The 18810-nt window shown below is 37.9% G+C and overlaps 1 protein-coding gene across 1 annotated transcript; it reads right to left on the minus strand.

Annotated features, from left to right (window-relative positions):
- Positions 1-14347: 14347 nt before the first annotated feature.
- On the minus strand, positions 14348-18117 carry LOC104224158 (LOB domain-containing protein 36-like). The gene is made up of 4 exons (XM_009775744.2): positions 17864-18117; positions 16438-17138; positions 15551-15866; positions 14348-14593 (listed from the first exon to the last, which is right to left on the minus strand). The coding sequence occupies exons 2-3, from the start codon at positions 17096-17098 to the stop codon at positions 15604-15606; spliced, it is 924 nt and encodes a 307-aa protein (XP_009774046.1). The 5' UTR covers positions 17099-17138; positions 17864-18117; the 3' UTR covers positions 14348-14593; positions 15551-15603.
- Between the last annotated feature and the right edge of the window lie 693 nt (positions 18118-18810).

Consider the following 18810-nt stretch of genomic DNA (forward strand, 5'->3'; position numbering starts at 1 on the left):
CTACATTTTGACTGAGACTTATGCATTGTCATCCTGACTTGGGCTAGTTGCCATGTTTGGGACCTTGTGGCGACCTATAGAACTCTTATGGGATTTTTGACTGGTTTTCCTCACTTATTTGCTAAAAATCATATCCTCAGTCATGTTTCTAATTGTTTAAAAATGATATGAACCGGGCTATGAAATGTTAACCATAAATGAAAGAAATATGTGGGCTGAGATCCCTACCTTATATTATTGTGCCCGAGAGACTGTGATTATAATGACTGATAGGGGTTGAGGACCCAATAGTGAGGATATTATATATGATATTGGATCGGGTTGTACGCCACAACAAATACATATATTGGATCGGGCTGCACGCCGCAGTAAATACTTATATGGACCGGGTTGAACGCCACAGCAAATATGCAAATACATATATTGGATCGGGCTGTACACCGCAGCAAATACTTATATGGACCAGGCTGCGCGCCGCGGCAAATATGTAAATATATATATATATATATATGGATCGGGCTGCACGCCGCAGCAATATAGCGCTTGGGCTGTAGGAGCCCCTCCGGAGTCTGCACACCCACAATGAGCGCAGTTGACTATTATTATTATGGATCGGGCTTTGCGCCACAGCGATATACGGATCGGGTTGTACGCCGCAACGATATATATATGTTTCGATTTCGATTATTGTGAGAAGTATATGAATTGAGTATTGAGGGTAAGAAATAAGTAAATGAACAGAAATGCTCGAGGAGCGAATTTATACTGGATTAATGCCTGTCAAATTACCTGTTTTCACCTGGTTCAAAGAGTTTCATTCATTTTTCTTTACTACTTGCTCTTTAAATGGTTTTATTGCTTTGATATAAAACTGCTTAGTGTCTTTACATGATTTCATACCGTCAGCCATTATTTATTGTTATTACTCACTGGGTCGGAGTACTCACATTACTCCTTGCACCGTGTGTGCAGGTATAGGTGTCCCTAAGGTGTAGAGCTAGCTATCCTGCCGTTAAGGTTTTCATCGGAGTTATCGAGGTAGCTGCATGGCGTCCGCAGACTCGATTTCTCCCTCTATCTTTCTTTACTATTCCGCATTTTAGACATATTTCTGCATTAGGCTGTTGAAACCTTGTATTAGAGGCTTAGACTTGTGACACCAGATCATTGGGCATTTTTAGAGATTTCATTATGGCCTTCCACATATTTCAATCTTTTATTTTAGACTTCTACTTATATTAAATTGGTATCTATTTCTGAAAATTGGTAATGAATTCTAATAAGAAGGGATTATGAGTGGTAATTGGTCGGGCTTGCCTAGCATCGTGTTGGGCGCCATCACGACCGGGATTAGGGTCGTGACAAGTTGGTATCAGAGCCTAGGTTACATAGGTCTCGCGAGTCCTGAGCCGGTTTAGTAGAGTCTCGCGGATCGGTACGGAGATATCTGCATTTATCCTCAAGAGACTGCAGAACCTTTAGGAAAAACTTCATATTCTTGAAATTCTTGTCGTGCGACTTTGGTTAATCCGAGAACTAAACTTCTGTTATCCTATTCTCTCGCAGATGGCGAGGACTCGTGCTACTGGACGAGGTGGACGGCCACCAGTGCCACCCACTGGGGCCACCAGAGGCCGTGGACGCGGTCGTGGTCGTGGCAAAGGCAGGGTAGCGAGGGCAGCACCTATTGATCCACCAGCTGCCCCAGTTCCAATCCAGGCACCGGCAGTGCCTGTTGTGATTCTGGGTCTACAGGAGACCTTAGCTAAGATCCTAAGAGTTTGCACTGGGCTAGCTTAGGCAGTTTCAGCTACCACAACAGCGACTACTTCAAAGGTCGGGGGAGGCAACAAGACCCCCGCCGCTCGCACACCTGAGCAGGTGGAACAGGGATTGCAGACCCCAGAGGCACCTCTAGCTCAGCCGGTTGCACCAGCTCAGGAGTTTGTAGTACCAGTTATGTTAGATGATGAGCAACGCCGTCTTGAGAGGTTTGGCAGGCTCCAACCTCCGTCATTCAATAGTGCTGAGGGCGAGGATGCCTAGGGTTTTCTTGACAAGTGTCAGCGGATGCTTCGTACAGCAGGGATACTTGAGACTAGTGGTGTGGCATTTACTACTTTTCAATTTACTAGGGTTGCCTTCACTTGGTGGGAGGCATATGAGAGGCGTAGGCCGGTTGGTGCAGTGCCCCTTACTTGGTAGGAGTTCTCCACTCTCTTCTTAGAGAGGTATGTACCACAGTCCCGCAGAGAGGAGCTGCGTAGGCAGTTTGCGTGGCTAAAGCAGGGAGATATGATTGTGTCTCAGTATGAGGCAAGGTTTTCTGAGTTGGCTCATCATGCTAGTTAGATGGTTCCGACCGATCGTGAGCGGATCAGGAGATTTGTTGATAGCCTTAATTACCATCTCTGTATCTTAATGACTAGAGAGAGAGTTTTGGGTATTTCATTTGAGGAGGTGGTTGATATTGCTCGGGAGATTGAGATGGCTCGCCGGCAGGATAGAGAGGAGAGGGAGGCCAAAAGGCCTCGATATTCTGGTAGTTTCAGTAGTACTCCGTCTAGGGTCGAGTTCCAGCATGGTAGAGGCCGTTCTTTCAGGCCCGCTCAGTTGGCCTGTCCACAGTATCGCGGGGGGTCTTCAGGTTGTGGTTATCATGGTTCTCAGCAGGGTCATCCTTCACTAAGCGCCCTCCTAGCTCAGAGTTCATCTCGTGCTTCATCAGTACAGGGTTCTTCTGTGGCAGGTCATTCTACTAGTCCTTCTAGTGCCAGAGGTTCCCTTCAGTCCCCACTTCCAGCACCGGGTAGTTGTTACGAGTGCGGAGAGTTTGGGCATATAAGGAGACAGTGTCCTCGACTTCATGATGTTCCGTATCAGCAGAAGGGTCAGCCCTCGACTTCCTCCCCAGTTATTTCACCACCCGCCTAGCCAGCTAGGGGTGGAGGTCAGGCAGTCAGGGGTCGCCCCAGAGGGTAGGTCGATCAGGCAGTGGCCAAGCCCATTTCTATGCTATTCCAGGCTGGACAGATGCCATTGCTTCAGATGCTATCATCAAAGGTATTGTCTTAGTCTGCCACAGAGATGCTACTGTATTATTTGATCTCGGTTCCACCTATTCTTATGTGTCCTCATATTTTGCTCATTATTTGGGTACGCCCCAGGAGTTTCTTTCTTTACCTGGTCACGTATCTACCCCGGTGGGCGATATTGTTATTGTGGACCATGTGTACCAGTCATGTGTAGTGACTATTGATGTCTGGAGACCCGAGTTGCTATTGAGCATGGTGGACTTTGATGTTATTTTGGGCATGGATTGGTTATCTCCGTGTCATGCTATTCTAGACTGTCATGCTAAGACAGTTACTTTGGCTATGCCAGGTGTACCGCGGATCGAGTGGCGTGGTGTGACTGATTATGTTCCTAGCAGAGTGATTTCTTTCTTGAAAGCCCAGCGTATGGTTAGGAAGGGTTGTCTGTCATATCTAGCTTTTGTGCGAGATGTTGGAGCTGAGACTCCTAGTATTGATTATGTCCCAGTTGTGAGAGATTTTCCCGATGTACTTCCTGCAAACCTGTCGGGCATGCTGCCGGATAGGGATATTGATTTTGGTATTGACTTGGTGCCGGTCACTCAACCCATTTCCATTCCGCCATATCGTATGGCACCAGCAGCTAATAGACAGGATGAGAGTCCTCCAAGTAGGCTATCAGCTCAGCAAAAGCTGTTGGTACGCTCCATTTGCTCCGGAGTTGCTTATTTGGTCAATATGATTAAGACATGTATTGATTAGTATGGCGGGGCCATGTCCCAACCTTTATGACATTTATGTACTCTGAGAGGCTTGTAGACACATGTTGTGTACATGAAAGATTGTATGGCCTTGTCGGCCTATGTTCAGTGTACGAGTGATCATTTTTGGTCTTATAGGCCAGTATGTCATAGGTATAAGTTTGTATTTATGCATGCTTTACTTCGGTTCGTTTATCTATGATAGAATGATACGAAAGATATATTACGTTGGTAATCGGTAGAGTAAGGTATCGGGTGCCCGTCACGACCTATTGGTTTGGGTCGTGATAAAAGTGGTATCAGAGCAGTTCTGTCCTAGGAAGTCTATAAGCCATGTCTAGTAAAGTCTTGTTTATGGGTGTGTCATGCACCACACTTATAAGCATGAGACTACAGGGCATTTAGGACTATCATAATTTCTTCTTACTCTAGATCGTGTGGTAGAGCTCAATTGTAAGAATCCAATTTTCTAAACTCTATCTTGTTCATAATACGGCGATGTCTACATCTAGAAAGATGGTTGGTAAGAGATATAGCTGTAGAAGAGTTGAGTCTGAGGAACTCAATTTTTGCATCATGCTTATGATGGATAAATATGAGGTATTCAGTAGATCATTTGTATATGAGATATATATGCTTCTTGATAAGGATCTCTAAGGCAAGAATGCCTATCTACTCTTAGGGTAAAAAGCAATGAAAGAATCAGAAAGTACAAGTTTCAACGAGTAAAAGAAGCAAGGTGAAAATTCAAGCGGAGAAATATAAGCATTTTGAGTTACTTTCAATAGTTACAGATGTACGTATAATCGGCCACACCCATCTCATTTATGCCCGATGGGGAGTAACATAAGTAGTATAAGAGAAGGACGGATATCAGGATCCGGCTGGGGTTAGAGTGACCCAAAATGGTGGATAGATTATTTGTGTTAGTTGACATTTCCGAAGGATATTGTAAATGTGTTAATAGATCTCCTTGTGAGACACCCAGATTGTGCACTCTAAAATAGTACAGCTAGATATGAGTACTACAAAAATAGGAACTAGAAGCCTTGAAGGGATAAATATTACCTTAGTATGGCTCCCACTCCTAGTAGAGAAAGAATGCTAGGAAATTCGAAGAGCCAATGGATGGAGCAAGGGGAGCTAAAAACAAAATAATATCTTATTCGAGTTTTCAGAATAAAGTGATGGACATAGATGTTAGTGGGAAATGAGAAGAGAGTTAATGAAGCATTAGAGTAAGATGTGATACATGAATAACAACAGTAGATCCAAAAAAAATGTCAGTATTACAAAGTCTATAGTCAAGTGAAGGAAAATAGGAGAGGTGACAGGCCTTGAAGCAACAAAAGAGTATAGGCCATAAAGTCACATCCTCATTTCGAAAAATAAGTTCATGACTCTAACATGATTACCAAGAGATAAAGTTAGACCCCGAAGTAATAGAAATCAGTATGGGCTGGTGAACAGGATAAACTAAACATGAATTGATTGAGTGGTTTGATATAGTCGGTATCGTGAGAATTTCAGATTTCATTCCGGCGATAATAGAATGGACAATAGAAGAAGATTCATGAGAAATTCAGGGAATGGTGATTCAGGAAAATGCTTCCTTAAAGTAAGCAATGAGAATTATCGCAAGGCGAGTAAGGGTCATCGATAATGTGAGAAGACGCCAAAGATAAAGAGGTAAAACATCTATAGGTACCTCGTCATAGCACTAAATCTTAGTACTTCCCTAAAGGGGGGAATATGGAATGATGTGGTATTAAGTCAGAGACAAGTGGTTCTAGTAACTATGGAATGGTAAAGGAAGAAGCGATAAAAAATGAAAAAGGGACGAGATTGCACTTATTCAAAGCCTACAGATATGCTACGAATTGAGAACATTATGCAAACATGGCGTCAAGGAAAGGAAGTAAGGGTCCCTACCCGGGATGGTTCTGATAAATAGTAAGTTAAGACAAAAGAAATAACCCAAGAAAGATTATGCAGAATATTGTTATGAGAATGGACCAATGAGTAGTTAGTAATTAATTCAGGAAGATCCTAGTTATGGATAGACAAGGGGATACAAACAAATCAACAGATTGTGCAAGATAAACATAGTGAACCCAACATGGGGAATTCAGTCTCGCAAATATGACATCGTGATCCTTGAGGAATATTCAGATAGAAGTTGGGGTAGTTAAAGGTGACATATAAGTGTTACGGAGATAAAAGAGGATGCCACATAAAACAGACAAAATTTAAGTTCAAAAGCAACCCTGCAAGCACAAGGGCATGGAGAAAAGTAACTACGGATAATTATAGGCGAGAAAGGACATCAAAAAAAATCAAAAGGTAATATTCAAGATCATATGGGTCGTATGAAATTTCAATATGTGTGGGCACTAAGATAAACCAAGTATTCATGCAAAAAGTGGCAGAAAGACCATGAAAGGTAATAGCTTACATTTAAAGAAAGCTGAAAGGAATAAAAGGACTTATTCAATCAATGATCCAGAGTTGGTTACATTATCAACACACTTAAGCGTTCGGAGTATTTTTCATGCAGCATATATGTTGACAATCATACAACCGTAGAAGATTCTAGTTTAAGTTAAATAAAAGAATTGAGCCCAGGTCATAGACAAAGGATCGAATTAGAAGATTGAATCATGGATATTCCATAGCGTCCTTAAAGGACTAAGGTAATAACTAACACCATAAGCCACAGATCGGAAGATAGCTTGAAGCCTACATAAAGGTTGATCAGAGGAAAGAGGAAACTAAAGAATTACATCACCCAAGTAAATGAGGAGTTTGATTATTGGATCCAGGAAATTATGGACATTTTGTGATTGAGAACATTGCAGAATCACTCTTAATATCAGAGGTGCAAGAGAGATAGTACAATAATCATATTCTATAATGGTCCTACGATAAAGCCGGTTAGAAAAGTATCAGCCTCATAAGAAGTCAGTATGAAGATCCCACCGGATTGTATATGCACTAGAGGTGCAAGTATTGCAATAGAGTGTCGAGTTATGAATGTGAATTATACCTCTATGGAAGGGAGGTCATGAACGAGATAGAAGATGTGATACGAGACTTTAAGGTAAGGAAGGTAAAGGTGAACAACGTACGAGATACTCAAATACAGAAGGTTTTGAATAGTTCATACTTCGGATAGAAGGCTAGGAGCGCAAGGATTCAGTATGAAAGAATAATAGCACCATCTCCAGTAGAATACCTTCCAGCCTATGGTTTCTAGGTATCGAGAGGCCTAGTCAAGAGAATAAAGAATAGTTAGGGACAATGTGATGTCTTGCTTGATGTTCCAAAAAAGCATAAGGGAATCGATCGCAAGCTAAAGTATAATAGAATGACAAGGTTTAAGGATAAGAAAGGGAAAGTGAGAAGGTGACGAAAATGGATAAGTACTCCGAATTAAGCCCATGGAAACAAGAGAGGTGATGATTTCTCTAGGTTATAGCAAGTTCAGTATAGCCTGAATGAACTCAAAGGAGTCTAAGACTAATAGCATTTGAAAGAGATGGAATGCTGCCATGATAGTAGAATAAGGGTGTAATTGTGATAGATAAAGGATGACGTTGGGCCTATGATTAATTAATGATTTGAAGAAACAAAAAGAAGGGGTTCATGAATTGTACGGGATTAAAATACCCACGTAAGGTGTATCATGTTGGGATGCTATGAAATACAGTTATGGAAGCATGGTATCACCCCTAGGTGGATCAGTCTAATCACTTCGGATGTTCCCCAAAGAGACGTGTGCCTTAGCAACAATGTTACAGAAAAGGTCAAGTTATTAATGGTAGATTATAGATCAATATTGAGGTGAATCAACAATAAATGGATAAAAGTTACAAAGTATGAGATGATATTAGGCCATGATAATGAGGAAGCATTAAAGGACTTAGATTTATACATATAGGATAAGCAACAAGAGTAACCTGGAGTTTGGTAGCAGGCCTCAGTAAAGATAAATCGAGGTAAGGGTTATGGTAATGTATGACTTACCTAGGTGCAGTAAATTCATACAAATGGATAAATGAAATAAGGTATATAGCAATATTCATGAGTTCAACAAAGTACCGAACGAAGAATTTCGGTATACCCATAGATGCCCAGAGGAAAATCTTATCAAACTCTGTATATGTTTACAAATTGAAGCCTAGAGATTGGGTAAAAGCTGGAGGAAAAAGGAAAGAAGAGTCGCATAGGCGTACTTACAAGGAAAAAGTCATAAAAGCTACATGACAGAAGGTAGCAAGAGTTACGAGATTGGAAGAATCCCGACCACATGCCGTGGTATAAGAAAGAGAACTACAGGTGGGAATACCCTAGACTTTGAATTTATTCACAGAACAACTGCCTAAGATGGCAAGGAGAGTACTAAAGTATTCACAAAGACTATAGACTATGATAATGATAAGTGCATCAGTCAACATTCGAGGACGAATGTTCCAAAGAGGGGAATGATGTTACACCCCATATTTTCGTACGTTAAAGTTTCGTCATAAGTTAATCGACGTAAGTTTAGGAATGAGATTATTTTGAGATTATAAGCCTTGTGCCATTTCAAACAAGTGATCAGCAAATTCATGAAGGTGAAAGGATAAGCAAATCAAAAATAAATAAATTTTCGTCGAAGTTTGTCATGTTAGGATAAATACAGCCCGAGCTAAAATACCCAATATTTATAGACTAGTGACATACAAGGTACCATATAACCATGATAGTAAGGTATATAAAGTGTGTTAAAAATGAGTCGTATTTTAAGTAATTTGACATAAGCCTTAATTATGTCAATTATTGGATAATGGAGTAATTAACTAGTTAATAAATAATTAGTGGTTGATTAATTAAAGTCTTTGGATAAGATTAATGATCCAAAACATGGCAGCCACATGAAGATACATATGATGACTCTTGCATTTGAGTGAAAATGTGGCACATTTAATTAATATATGGCTTAGTCATTACATAAAGCCTAACATCTTTCTAATTCAAGAGAAAAGTTATCAAAGTAGCATTTAGGCAACGGATAATCCACACCTACTCTTCTTCTCCAATTCCACAAAGTAAAACTAAAATGAAAGAAAAAAAAGAGAAGCCCTGCTACTTCCACTTGTTCCATTTTTGGTTCAATAGACTTTGTACTACTTGCAGCAACTACTACTTGATTATTTCATTCCCCATTTCCTAGTCCTTTTCTTTCTTGTAATCGTGTTTCAAAGGAATTCAAGAATTCCAGTGAAAAAATTCCTTAAGCATCTTAGCTATGTAACTCCAAAGAAAGCACGGTACAATCTTTCTCAAGAATATCATGCGAATTTTTTCCTAGTTCGATCCACCGTTACGTGTTGTCGCCATTGACATGTGTTAGAAGGATTGTCAAAAGAATCGGCTCAGGTATGTTAAGGCTATCACTTCTTTCCTTTTGCATGATCCATACGATACAGACGAAACGAGAAAATGCACTACTTCCATAAATGACTCTGTTCATAGAAGTATTAGAAGTGCCTATGTTCTTGAATTCACATGTATCTTGTTATTCTATCATCTGTTCATAGGTCTTAAAAAAATACGTAAGTTGAAAAAAATTCACTGCATGATATTACTCAAAGGCATAATGGTCATATGGCATTCCAAGAGATTTTATTGACTTACTTCTCATGCATTGCATTCATGTACATTGACCCATGACCAGATGACGTTATATACACATATATATGTATATGGGATATGGGTAAAGGTTATGACATTATATATGCACCACCACCTGATCAGCTGGTATACGTTGATGATTTTGCCCATAGTGGCCGAGATGATATGATGGGATGCTCTCAGAGGCTTGATGATGTTACGAAACATGTACCTATGCACAACATGACATTCATACGCATATGCATGACACTATTAGTATTTCATGATTTACAGAGTTATCCAGACTTACAGGTTGAGTCAATTAGTCCATGTTTCTTCCATGTCATTTATATACTTATTTATGTGCCTTACATACTCGATACATTATTCGTACTGATGTCCCTTTTGCCTGGGGACGATGTGTTTCATGCCCACAGGTCCTGATAGACAGGATGAGAGCCCTCCAAGTAGGCTATTAGCTTAGTGGAAGGTGTTGGTGCGCTCTATTTGCTTCGGAGTTGCTTATTTGGTCAGTATGATTAGGACATGTATTGATTAGTATGGCGGGGCCCTGTCCTGACCTTTATGACATTTATGTACTCTGAAAGGCTTGTGGACACATGTTGTGTACGTAAAGTATTGTATGGCCTTGTTGGCCTATGTTCAGTGTACGAGTGATCATTTTTGGTCTTATAGGCTAGTATGTCATATGTATAAGTTTGTATTTCCCCATGCTTTACTTCGGTTAATTTATCTATGATAGAATTATAAGAAAGATATATTACATCGGTACTCGATTGAGTAAGGTACAAGGCGCCTGTCGGGCCCATCGGTTTGGGTCGTGACATCGGGCGTGTTTCGGGTTGATTTCAGACCATTTTTCCTTCATTTTCCACTGATGTATTATGGTAGTTTTTGGTGTCTCGGTCCTTCATCGCATTCGCGAGGCAAGTGTCACGAACGCGTAGTGTATTTTGATGGCAGTAGTATTTCTTTCATCTTGTTCGCAAGTATTGGTCAGCGTTCGTGTAGAGTTGGCGAAAGTCTTCTTCGTGTTCTCATAAGAGGGATCGTATTCGTGTAGGGTTGAGCTAGGAGCTGGAACTGGAGGCCTTTCTTCATCGCGTTCGTGTAGTTGGAGCCACGTTCGCGAAGCTATGAGTTAGTTGTGAGTCGCGTTCGCGAGGTGTTTATCGCGAACGTGAAGTGTGTTATGGTGGCAGATTATTTTGTTCATCGTGAACGCGATGGTATTGTCGTGTTCGTGAAAGAGGATGTCTGGGCAAAAGTATAAAGTACTCTATTTCGAGGACTTCGGCCATTTTCACATTTTTGGAGCTATAGAGCTCGGATTGAGGTGATTCTTGAAGCAATTTTCACCATTTGAATTTGGGTAAGTGTTCTCTACTCAGTTTTGGTTATATTCCGTGAATCTATTTTCGATTTTAGCTTTTGGTTGATGAATTTTAAAGAGGAAATTGTGGGTTTTGGCCTAAAGTTTCATAAAATGAATTTCTGAGTTTTGAACATCGAATTGGAGTTAGAACTGAGTGAAACTAGTATGGTTGGACTCGTAATTGAATGGGTTATCGGGTTTTGTGAGTTTTTCCGAGTTTCGGGGTACGAGCCTAGGTGTGATATTTGGCCGGATTTGGGATTTCTTTAGGCTCTATTTGATATATTTGAGTTGTTTTTGCCTAGTTTTGCGCCGTTTGGAGGTCTCTACGTGCGTGATGGAACTTTCGGAGCATCGCTTGACTTGCTCGGTATTGGAATTAGCTTGTTCGAGGTAAGTAACTCGTTTAAACTTAGTACTTATGGTATGAAACCCCGAATTACATGCTATGTGATTGATGATGAGGTGGCACACATACTAGGTGACGGGCGTGTGCACGTGCACACTGTGATTGAGACTCCGTTGTTTTCATGGTACTGCTTAGTGGCCCTATTTTGTTGATATATGTGTTTCACCATTTGATAAAGTAACTGGACTGTTAATCATGCTAGATATCATGTTTAGGCTTCATGCTGATATAGTTAGGACCCATAGTGGTCGTTTCTTGCTGTCATCTCACTAATTTTATTGATATTTCGTACTCAGTCATATTCATGCATTCATATCATATCTCAGTCTCAGTTGTTGTTTATTGATACATCATATCATTATTGTCGGGCTAGTTTCATGACATTGTGAGCCCGTGAGTGAGACTGAAGAGATTGATGACTGAGTGAGGCTGAGAGCCTGATTGTGAGTGGCAGTTATGGGATTGGGGCCGCACGCCGCAGCATGTTATATTAATTTATGCCTGGATCTAGTTTATAATATCGCTTGGGTTGTAGGAGCCCCTGCGAAGTCTGTACACACCCCCAGTGAGCGCAGATGATATTATTGAGGGATGAATTTTCCTGGACATGGATTTGTCCGAAGTACTTGATACCTGGAGATGGATTTCTCCACAGGGTTGGATTTCCTTTTTTCCTAGGTACTGGGTGACTTAGAGTCAGTATTGTATATGTTCCGGGATGGATTTCATTGGGCCGTATGGGCCTTATACAGTACCGAGTGGTTGATCATGATGAGTGAAAAGTATGAGACAGTGAGATTGAGTACTCTGAGAGTGTGAGTACATGATTCATCTCTGAGATACATGGCATTGGCATGCACACATGACATACAGGCATAAAGATGCATTTTTCCTCATGATGTACAGTATAATGTCATTTATGACTTTTTACACACATTGATATGTGGGCATAGAGAGGTATTTCATACTTGTTATCTAGAAAAAAAAACTAAACATCTAATTTATTGTGGAAAGGAATTTTGGAAAAATTTACAGTTTTCAAACTATCTCATATTTTACGACGATTTCGGTAAAGGATTTGAGTTTTTACTGATATTCTTGAAAAGTGGAACTATTTTCGGAAAACTGTGAAAAAGCTAAACGTTTTTTATCTCTGAGTTACTTTCCTATTTATATTTTCTACGTTGCTATGAACTGCTATTGTTTATTGGTGTTGGACCCGACCTATGTTCCAGCTCGTCATTGCTTTCAACCTAAAGTTAGGTTTGTTACTTACTCAGTACATGGGATCGGTTGTACTAATACTACACTTCTGCAAATTGTGTGCAGATGTTGGCTGATGTTGTTATTGTGCTCGATGGTTGCCGTATTTAAAAATTATGTTTATGTAATTTTCAAATAGAAGATGTATTTACTTCATATCAGCTTTGTAAATTCTATTCTTAGAAGCTCATGATTTGTACTACCAGTCCTTGGAAAATGTTTAAGATTCAGATAATTTCTTTGTTTGATTGTCTTATTACTATTATTGAAATTGGACAGTTATTAGTTGGCTTACCTAGCGGGTTGGGTTAGGTGCCATCACGACTAGCGGATTTTGGGTCGTGACATAAACCTCTCTGTAACAACCTCGTTTGTTTCGAATATTTTTGGATGTTATAGCGAAGTGCTGTTATAGAGAACATATATTATAACATAACATGAAAATTAGTTCCGAAAAACTTAACTTTTACAGTGAAGTGTTGTTATATAGGGATGCTGTTATAGAGAGGTCTGATTGTATACCTATATATTTAAGAAACAAAAATAAGCAAATAGAAAAATAGTTTTAAATTAGGTAAGAGAAGGGCTATGACTCATCCATCAAATTTAGGCAAGGAGAAGACATTACTCGTTCATTAACTCATGAATATATTTTAATCTATCCAAATTTAACATAATTATTTCGTCATTTTGACACTTGTATATTGATAGATAGCTTGCACCTTGGTCTTACAAAATAAAAGAAGAAGGGTCATGTGCAGGATATCTAAGAAGTCTTCCAAGTTTTCTTAGATTTCAGTCCTCAATATTAAAGGAACTCTTAGTAAAAGAGTAGCCTAATATTATAACTAATTTACACTAACCTCCATATTTTAAAGTCAGATAGCACATGGCCAACGAAGCGATTTCACGAAATCTATGAACCCAACTGTAACTTAATTAAAAATATTTCTTAATACTATATCCTTTATGGAAGCTCTGAAATCTATAACAAAATGTAATTTTAGGAGACAATGGTAATATTACTAAGTGACCAATTTACCTTGGGCACACCCATTAAAGAAATACTAAATTCTAGACAAAAACAGTTAGTGTGACTAAACTATCCTTAATTAAATGTTACAGCATAATTTAATGTGAGGAGTAAAAGACTTTAGTGATATATACATAAGGGTAATTTTGGAAAAATAAATTGAATTTTTTCTTGATTATATAAATGGACACTTATTTGGACCAAAATAAAAAAGCAAATTGGTCATTTATTGTTGGCCGGAGTGAGTAAAAAAGTTTTTTGGGGGGAGAGGGGTGGGGAGGAAGGAAATTCAGGTCAATAATGTCAGGTCTTATTCTAGTTCCAAATGCAGCTGTATTTGTCTCTCATAATCTAATAATTTGTTGCCAGTAAGAAGAAGCGTCTTATAGTCATCATATTTTGCTGCTATTGGCTGTTACAGTGTTACTTGCATTGTTTGGGAACGTACTAAAGTTTTATTTTCTTTTCACTTATCTTCGGTTTAAAATCAAATAGTATAGTTTAATCACTAGCCCATATATAAATGGTGTCAGAGCTTGTTTAGTTTGCATGCTAACTATTTCATCGAATACCTGCTATATTTTAGTAAAGATGAGAAGATATAATCTAAAGTATCTTTTACTTTAGTCTTGCCGAGATTTAAATTTTAATTTCCCATGGTTTTTTCCACACTGTGAAGCCACACCCTTAAATGCAATTGAACAAATTCATTCGTATTCCTTTGGAGAGAGGAAATTATTGAGCGTAAGCTAGTTAAAGTTGAAGAAAGAAAATAATATAAAACAAGAATGAACTGTATGAATAAATCTGTATGATGGCAGCAGAAATGGTATCTATAGGTAAAGAAAAGACAATGGTAATGTTAAAACGAAACTCCAAAGTTTCAAAAGTTTCACCTCCCCAATAATTTAATCATGTCCTTCAGACCTAAAAAGGGGAAGAAAGAAAACTCGAAAAAGAAGGCCAGATGCTCACGGCCTTTCACTATCGGAGTTGAATATCGTCATCTCCATCTCCATCTAAATCTGTCTTCTTTGTACGCTAGTTTACGCATCAGCCACAGAAAGAAATGTTAGAAGAAAGCTAGTTGCATAGCTGAATAAGTAAAAAAAATTAAGTTTTCACAATGTATAGTAGTAGCGTTTACACTATTTTAAAAGTTTGTCTGCAACAATAATTACCATGTAATTTTCATGGTAAACTTGATATGATAATTTCAAAATAAAATAAGTCACCTACTACAACGGTTAAATTGAGACGCTAATGTATGTATATAACTTAAATCTTTCGTATATACCTATAAAGATAAATGTAAATACCTACTTAATAAGCATTGTTGATAACCTAAAATATATCGTAAGTAACTTATTGCGATAACAAAATAAAATAAAATACTTTAATGGTGTAAAAGTTCTTTCCTAGCAATGTATCCAAGTTAATTATTTCTTGTTCTCTTAAAAGAACTCAACTTTACGGAGAGAATCATGTATACTTGGTAAGATATCTCCTTTCAAACACACCGCACGCTACTATTAACGTCAAAGTCAAAACTGTGTACGTAATTCAAGCATATAGACGTATGAGACGCAAAACCACTGTAATATGAAAAGACTTGAAGCTAACAGGAATCATTAATTAGTGAGGTGACATTATTATATAGTGAAAAATTTAGTAAAATCTAATTTAGAGTTTGACTTACATATACATAGTAGTAAGAAATTTTGTATTATTGCAACACTTGCTAGCGTAATTGTTTTTACACTATCATGTTTATTAGTTAAACTCAATCTTTTAAGCTGTCTAACAAAGAAAAAGTACATATTTTACTTTCAACTAGAAGGGAAAAAGTGATTATCCCATAATTAGAAGAAGTATGCAAAAAAATTCAGGAAAAAATGTAACCAACCATCCCTCGGGGTAACCCAAAGTACTAGAAAGAGGAGCAATAAATGTAAATAAAAGAGAGAGGAAAGAAAGAGATTTGAACGAGAAAGTTACCAAGATAATAAACTGTTGAAAGGAAAAAGCTTCAATGGCATGCAGTGAAGAAGTTAACAAGAAGGTCCAATGCTCCTTTCCTCTTCACTTTTGGCTCTCTGTTGCTGCTGTGGTGTCTGTGGCTGTTGCGGTAGCTGCTGCTGATGATTCTGCTGCTGCTGTTGTTGTTGGAGCAATTGATGCGGCTGAATTTGAACCTGTCCGCAATGTTCCTGCTGGGTTTGCTGAATCTGATAAGGATTGTCAAAGGAGCCCAAAGCCAATGAAGGTGATACAGAAGAACTCATTTGATGAAATCCGGTAGCAGTTACTGGGCCTGACAGACAAGAGAGGATTTAATCTTTATCAGATCAAAATTTCAAATTTTAACTTTTCTCGCATATATGATGGTAGTCATTTTCAACTAATATGTTTTCTTGAAAATTGGTTTTCATAGAGAATATTGTTTTTGAAACTATTTTCAGAAGTTTGTTTAGTGAATAGAAATTATTCTTACAAAAAACTTATCTTAACATTAGTAATAATATTCGGATATCACAGTATATTGATCAAATTTCACTTGTCCTATAGATTAGCAATGATATTTAAGTGTTTGTTTAAGCAACTAATATGAATTTAAAAGGTACTATATAATAGTTGTATGGAAAATGTGATTTTCGCCCACAAGTGAGAAAAGTCATTTTTCCTTTTTGTATTTTCTTTGGAAAACATTTCAAACACCAGAAAATGATTTCCTCGTTAAAAAATGTAGAAAATACTAACTTCTATCACACCAAACAAACCCTATATATGTCTAGAATAATTTTTAGGATTTACACACACATATTTACGTTATACATAATCCAGAGATAATTGAACCTATCCTTTAAACTTACAGCCGCCACTACCTGCAGAATCAAACCCACTGTTGAATTGTGGATGCTGCTGCTGTTGTGGTTGTTGTTCGTAAGTTCTCAACATTTCCTGTTGCTCCCTTGCCGCCATCGCTGCCGCAAATTGATGAGCTTCAATAACTTGCTGATGATTTTGCTGCTGTTGTTGTTGAGGATCACGCAACATTAACTGAGCACCATGTTGTTGTTGTTGTTGCATCCCTGTTGGCAATCCCAACATTGGCTGCATATTATAAGGCATCATGGTAGAAGAAGACGGATTATTCGGATGCTGTTGTATATACCCCGGGTGTTGAAGAATTGGCAACATTGCTGATGGACCAATGTAAGTTGCTAATTCTTTCTTAGCATTCAATAAATCATCTTGGACTTGCTTGAGCTTATGTTGAAGTACCGAAATTAGGCCAACACAACCATAAACTGGATCACGAAGGCGATACTCGGCTTCATAGGCGAGGGAATTTACAGCATCTTCACGTTGAGTAGCGTTTAATTCGTTGAGTAATTTAGCCACATTACTAGCCCCAAAAACCTTGTGAACATTGGCAAATTTCTGAGGTTGATCAGGTGGGAAGTATGGTGCAAAAACACATTCTTGAGTGCATTTTCGACGCAAGAATTTGCATGCTGCACACGGAGAGTTGGACGAGGACATCGTTGGCCTCCCTATTGTTGTAGACAAATGGCCCTTGCCTCTATAAGAACAAACAAATTATGAACCCTCAGAAAATTATACAAAATACATTTTACAGTATGATAAATAAATTGTAGTCGTTCAGATATTTTTACTCACAATAAATTATCAATAAACAATGGAGTAGGTAATAAATTTGTCTGTATTAAAGAATGCATGGTATTAAAGAAGCTGTTTCATTAATTTACAATTTTGGAGTAGAAAGGCATTAGAGTGTTATTGAAGCAAACATGGCAAGTAAATAAAACAATAATCTACATTGAATATAGAGGTCTTTTCATTTATTTATTCAAGGAAACTAGGGATGAGTGAAAATAGAAGCTGTGGGTGATTAATTAGTAACAAAAATTGCCGGCCAATTCTTCCTAAAAAGTAGTACCAAAGTTCATACTCGATCCAATTCTCAGAATGAATAAAAGCAAAAGGGTAGATTTTTATGACACGTTTGCACCAAAAAAGAAAATAACATAAAAAAAGAAGAAAAAAGAAGTGGTTATGTAGAGAGACGGCGGTGAAGAGGAAATTACTTGCAGTTGTGGTTTAAGATCCCAAGTTAGTAAGTGAATCAAGATCTCTCTACATCAACGCAAAATTTATTGTGTTTCCTTATCAAATCAAACTTTTTCTCCAATTCACAAAGAGAACATGATAACAAACACAGAAATAAAGATCCAAAAAGCAAAAAGAGAGGAGAAGAGTTATAAAGAACACTAAGGATAATCTCACCTTGTGTTTTCGAAACTTCTATAGATCAAACCTCAAAATGAAGATGAAGATTAATTCATTCTTGGTTCATAGGAGGGAGTGGAGGGCTAGGGTTGCTGTGAGAAAGTTGTCGATCCGATCTTCAAGTTTTGACGATCCCAAAGGAAGAAGCAGCAGAAGAAAAGAACACAACAAAAAGAGAACACGTTTATTCTTAGTAGGTTTTATTATGAATATGAGACAGAGCTACAGAATTTGGAAGAGATTAAAAGGGAAGAGATATCTCATTACTATGGAGTACTATAGCCGACGTCATTTTTATTATATAGTGGGGTAAGCCTGTAATTTGATCCATTTCCGAGGGTCTAATGTGAAAAGTCGTAGCGTCCACGTAGAGAGAGGAAGAAACCTCCGTTATGAATTTCTATTCTAATATAACTAATGAATAAATGTGAATCTGAGTAGCCTCTTTGTCCCTAGACCAATTTTGTATTTCCATATGTACCCTTATTAAAAGTCAAAGGTAGGGTGTTCATAAAAATCCGAAAAATCAAACCAAACTGACCAAAAAAATCGATACTTTTTGGTTTGGTTTGGTTTTGGTTTTGAATTTTAAAAACCGATCAAATTTGATTTTGTTTTGGTTTTAATAAAAAAAAATCGAACCAAACCGACTATAGGAGTAACTATTTCAAATTTATTATTACACCTATATATATATGTATATTTTTATACAAAGTTTCAAAAAATTTAAGGTAAATGTTAATAGTTTGCACTTCTAAAATAGTTCTTTACATTTACATTCTAGTTTGATTAGTAGTTTTCTTTTGTTAAATGTAAGAATCCATTTCGTGTTAAAAATAATATATTTTTAATTGAGTCCCTAAATTATTCATCACTATTTGATTCAATTATCATCAATATATCTTGGTAAATGATAAATTTCTCTAAGGGCAATTGATTTGATA

The sequence above is a fragment of the Nicotiana sylvestris genome, chromosome 2 (assembly GCF_000393655.2).
Source record: "Nicotiana sylvestris chromosome 2, ASM39365v2, whole genome shotgun sequence".
Lineage (NCBI taxonomy): Eukaryota > Viridiplantae > Streptophyta > Magnoliopsida > Solanales > Solanaceae > Nicotiana > Nicotiana sylvestris.

Coding starts and splice junctions, on each gene's coding strand:
- LOC104224158 (XM_009775744.2), bottom strand. CDS start 17,098: ATGTCCTCGTCCAACTCTCCGTGTGCAGCATGCAAATTCTTGCGTCGA. Junction 15,867..16,437: donor CAGTGGGTTTGATTCTGCAG/GTAGTGGCGGCT, acceptor CTTGTCTGTCAG/GCCCAGTAACTGCTACCGGA.